General features: G+C 44.4%; 1 protein-coding gene across 1 annotated transcript; it reads left to right on the top strand.

The window, feature by feature from the left end:
- The first annotated feature begins 662 nt into the window (after nt 1-662).
- LOC307208805 (vomeronasal type-2 receptor 26-like) lies at nt 663-4,163 on the top strand. The gene is made up of 3 exons (XM_079963779.1): nt 663-856; nt 2,547-2,673; nt 3,216-4,163. The coding sequence occupies exons 1-3, from the start codon at nt 671-673 to the stop codon at nt 4,112-4,114; spliced, it is 1,212 nt and encodes a 403-aa protein (XP_079819905.1). The 5' UTR covers nt 663-670; the 3' UTR covers nt 4,115-4,163.
- Nucleotides 4,164-4,622: the final 459 nt, after the last annotated feature.

Below are 4,622 nucleotides of genomic sequence, written 5' to 3'. Positions count from 1 at the left end.
TTTCAGATAATTTTACCAGGCAGGGGGACTACTCTGAACAGCCACATATCCCACTCCTATGCTCTTGGCTGTGAGCAGACCTGAGTGGCCCCTATTGACAAATAACCTTCCCTGGTGATACAGTGAGCAGCTGAGGAAATAGTGTTCTGTTCATAAGGTAAGGGTCTAACTGTGCACTAGGAGTGCCAATATGGCCCCTATGCCTGGGCCTGTAGGTGTCATGCAGTGTGCATGGCTCTGGTACCAAAATTTGTGGATGCCCAACCCCTTCATGGGGAATTTTGTCGGTGCTTGGGCACCCAGGGTCCCATGGAGTTGGCATCTAAGCTGTGCACTGATTTCTAGGACCACCTATGTTTAAAATGTTTGGTATTTGTGCTATTTTTATTTTTTAAGAAGTATTTTTATTGTCTTTTGTATTTATCTTAATCTCTGGAAACCTTGTTATTTTATACAATGAGTTGCCTACAAATGTTCTAATAAGGAAATGGAATAGCTGAAAAGGTTCAAGACTCCAGATGAAATGTGCACAGGCCCCAATTCCTAGGAGATTAGAGCTCAAAGTGTAGAGGGCTTATATTCAACATTACTGTTTCATAAATGCTGGTGTTTTTTCCTGCCATTCCAGCTTCACCCATTCTTAAGAGGTCTCCAGTTTTTGAATACTTCCATGGGCAGCCTCAGATTGGATGAGAATGGGCAGATACCAGCCTACTATGACATTGAGAACTGGGTGATGTTTCCCAATAAGTCTCGTGTAAGAGTGCCAGTTGGGAGTATAGGGAGAGACGGATCCACTGACATGAAGTTCACAATCAACTCACAAGCCATTGTGTGGCCCAAGTGGTCTGAGAAGGTATGGCATTCTATTTTATCCCACATGACATCTGCAAAGCTCTAATCACTTACTGAAAAATTCCAAGGGCACTTTGACTACAGCCCCTTGCATACCTGCTGGGAATAAGGGCTCATTGACACTTCCATTTGTGCCACAATGCGACTTACAGGTCCTGATCTGTGTCACAGCAGGGTTTTGTTTAAGGAAGGAAGGAAAAAAGGAAGAAAGGAAGGAAGGAAGGGAGGGAGGGAGGGAGGGAAGGAGGGACTGCTTTGACATGGAGCTTTAATGCATGGACCTGTGACTAGAAAGATGGCCCAAAAGGAAGTGTGGATAAGCCCTAATCAGTGGAGTGCAGGATTTCCAAAGTCAGCCCAGGGGGTGAATGAGATTCATGTCCAGATTTCAGGAAGCAAGGAGTGGAAAGGAGAGCTCTTGCTACCTGGAATCTTGATGGCATCTCCTGGCCTGTGTTAACAACATGGTGCCAGCATACAGCTTGATTGGAAACTGAATGCCATACTCTTGACACCAAGGATTCCACCTTAAGCAATTAGCATTATTAGCGGCAGCAATGGCATTAATAGAGGGATGGGAGACAGAAGGTCTAAGTGGAAGAAGCTGTCGCAAGAGACTCATCTCTCCATTCTTTGCCAGGACTCAAAACACTTTGGAAAAAGAATAATAATAATGTAACCATAATTCAGGAGGCACTTTTTGAAATTGGAGTCTTCAGGTGGTGTTATGTTTAACTGCTGCTCCCGTTGTTGTGTCCCAGCTGCTGCCAACCTAGCAGTTCAAAAGCATACCAGTGTGAGAAGATAAATCAGTACTACTACAGCAGGAAGGTAAACAGAGTTTCTGCGCACTTTGGCACTCATCACATTGTCCCATTGCACCAGAAGGGGTTTGGTCATGCTGGACACATGACCCGGAAAGCTGTCTGAGGATGAATGCCTGCTCCCTTGGCCTGAAAGTGGGGATGAGCACTGCATGCCACAGTCAAGTTTCACTGGATCTAGGGTTCCTTTGCCTTTACCTTCATGTATGCTTTATTGCTGCTGTTTTGTTATCACTGTCATTCTAGGGTTTTAAAATTGCTTTTTTAATATATACTTTTGCTTAGAATAAAGGTAAATGTAAAAGAACCCCTGACCGTTAGGTCCAGTCATGACTGACTCTGGAGTTGCGGCGCTCATCTCGCTTTATTGGCCGAGGGAACCTGCGTACAGCTTCCGGGTCATGTGGCCAGCATGACTAAGCCACTTCTGACGAACCAGAGCAGCGCACGGAAATGCCCTTTACCTTCACGCTGGAGCGGTACCTATTTATCTACTTGCACTTTGATGTGCTTTCGAACTGCTAGGTTGGCAGGAGCAGGGATTGAGCAATGGGAGCTCACCCCGTTGTGGGGATTCGAACTGTCAGCCTTCTGATCGGCAAGTCCTAGGTTCTGTGGTTTAACCCACAGAGCCACCCGCGTCCCAACTTGCTTAGAATAGTCAGATATAATTGTCTGAAAAAATTGTCTGAACACCAAAGAGTTTTCCCTGCCACGTTGTCCTGCATCAAAATGCTTCCCTGGAAAAGTGCCTGGGGTCAGTGGGAATAGGGACCCTTGTTAGGTCCATTCCAAACTCCAGAAATGAATGTCATAGACACAAATAGTCCTGACACTTTCTGTTTGATGCATGTTCTCTATGTTTAGACTGTACCTAGCTCCAGGTGTACCAAAAGCTGTCAACCTGGATACGCCAAAGTGGTTCAAGAAGGAAAGCCCGTTTGCTGCTATGCTTGTGCCCCATGTGCAGAAGGGACCATCTCTGCTCAGGAAGGTGGGTGAATATAAACAGGAGCCCTTTTGAGAATAGAAATTGTGGAAACATTCACTTAGTGACCTTTTCTGTGAAGAGTCAAAATACATTTTTGAATGTGTCTCCTTTTTTGGCTTCTCTATTTTTCTAAATGAAGCAGTTGGTGGACTACAAATCAACGATCATTGTGAGGGCATCCTCAGTAATCAGATATATTATTTATATAAGGTAAAACAATTTCACATGGGACAGGACAGTATAAATTCAGCAAAAGCTGTACAAGAAGCACCTCTGAGGAGGTCACTACCTCTCAGCTTTAGCTATATCCCAAGTTTGTTTTGGTGATAAAATTGAGAAACTTTTCAAAACCACCTCTATTGTCATGGAGGAAGACAACAGTATAAACATAAATAAGCAAATGAAATAACCAATTTTGTCCACTCCTTTTTTAGACATCCCCCCCCTTACCCTCCTTTATATGGGCACTTTTCCCCCTAAAATCTAATAGAACATAGTTGGTTATGGATTTAAATGATGCTAAATCACTCAATTTTCCTCCTTAGATGCAAAACATTGCACAAAATGCCCAGAAGATCAGCATCCAAACAAGGCTCAAGTTCAATGCCTTCCCAAAAGTATCTCCTTCCTGACCTATGAAGAAACTTTGGGAAGCCTTCTAGCTTCCATTGCAATCTTGCTGCTATTAATGACAAGCATTGTTTTAGGAATCTTCCTAAAGTACAAAGAAACGTCCATAGTCAAAGCCAATAACCGGGACCTCTCCTACATCCTCCTTGTATCCCTCCTGCTCTCTTTTTCGTCCTCCTTCCTATTCATTGGCCGGCCAAAGAAAGAGACCTGCCTTCTCCGACAAATGGTCTTCAGCATCATCTTCTCTGTTGCCGTCTCTTCTTTGTTGGCTAAAACCATCACTGTGGTGCTGGCCTTCATGGCCACCAAGCCAGGGAACAGAGTGAGGAGATGGCTGGGGAAAAGTCTGGCCAACGCTGTTGTCATTTCCTGTTCCAGTGTCCAAGTTCTCATCTGCACCACCTGGCTGAGTACCTCTCCCCCATTCCCAGAGTCTGACATGCACTCTCAGCCTGCAGAGATTATCCTGCAATGCAATGAAGGGTCTGTGGCCATGTTTTATGGTGCCCTGGGCTACATGGGCTTCCTGGCTACTATCTGCTTTGTGGTGGCTTTCTTAGCCAGGAAGCTGCCTGGGGCCTTCAATGAGGCCAAGCTGATCACCTTCAGCATGCTGGTTTTCTGCAGTGTTTGGGTGTCCTTTGTGCCCACCTACCTGAGCACCAAGGGGAAATACATGGTAGCCGTGCAGGTCTTCTCTATGTTGGCCTCCAGTGCTGGGCTTCTGGGCTGCATCTTCATCCCAAAGTGCTATATCATTATACTGAGACCTGATCTGAACACAAAGGAGCACTTGACAACAAAATCCTAAAGATGGCATCTGATTCTCCAGGCTATATAAAGGGATGGGTTTTGCTTAAAACAGAATATTAATCAGAAACAGTTGTTGTGAACTTAATTCAGGTGATACAGGACCTTGGGACATGTAGTGGGCTTCAGGGTCCCTGTTATTATTCTACAATAGGTACTTACGTACTTTTACATAGCCTTTATCCTTTTCCTTTTTGCCAGGACTAGGTTCACTATATATATATTTAAAGCTTGTATACTTGCTAAAAGTTGGTGATGATCCGTTGCTGTTGCTTGAGCTGCCTGAAGATGCTTCCCTGGTGGCTTTTGACGGCTTAGATTCTTGGATGAATCAAGATGCAATGTGGCCACCCAAGGAGGAGAAACATCTGAGCTTTATTGCAATATAAAAGAGGGACACTATTTTATCCTTTCTGGATTCTTAAAAGGGCAGCAAGGCTTGAAGTAATATAAATACTTCTAACATGGTGTGGTATTTTCCTGTTTCTTTCCCATTAAACATTCATTGG

The sequence above is a fragment of the Podarcis cretensis genome (genome assembly GCF_951804945.1).
Source record: "Podarcis cretensis genome assembly, chromosome: 2".
In the NCBI taxonomy this organism is placed as follows: Eukaryota; Metazoa; Chordata; class Lepidosauria; order Squamata; family Lacertidae; genus Podarcis; species Podarcis cretensis.
The sequence above is the reverse complement of the archived record's forward strand: the minus strand, read 5'-3'. Positions and strand labels throughout refer to the sequence as shown.

Coding starts and splice junctions, on each gene's coding strand:
- LOC307208805 (XM_079963779.1), top strand. CDS start 671: ATGGGCAGCCTCAGATTGGATGAGAATGGGCAGATACCAGCCTACTAT. Junction 857..2,546: donor GGCCCAAGTGGTCTGAGAAG/GTATGGCATTCT, acceptor CTCTATGTTTAG/ACTGTACCTAGCTCCAGGTG. Junction 2,674..3,215: donor GACCATCTCTGCTCAGGAAG/GTGGGTGAATAT, acceptor TTTCCTCCTTAG/ATGCAAAACATTGCACAAAA.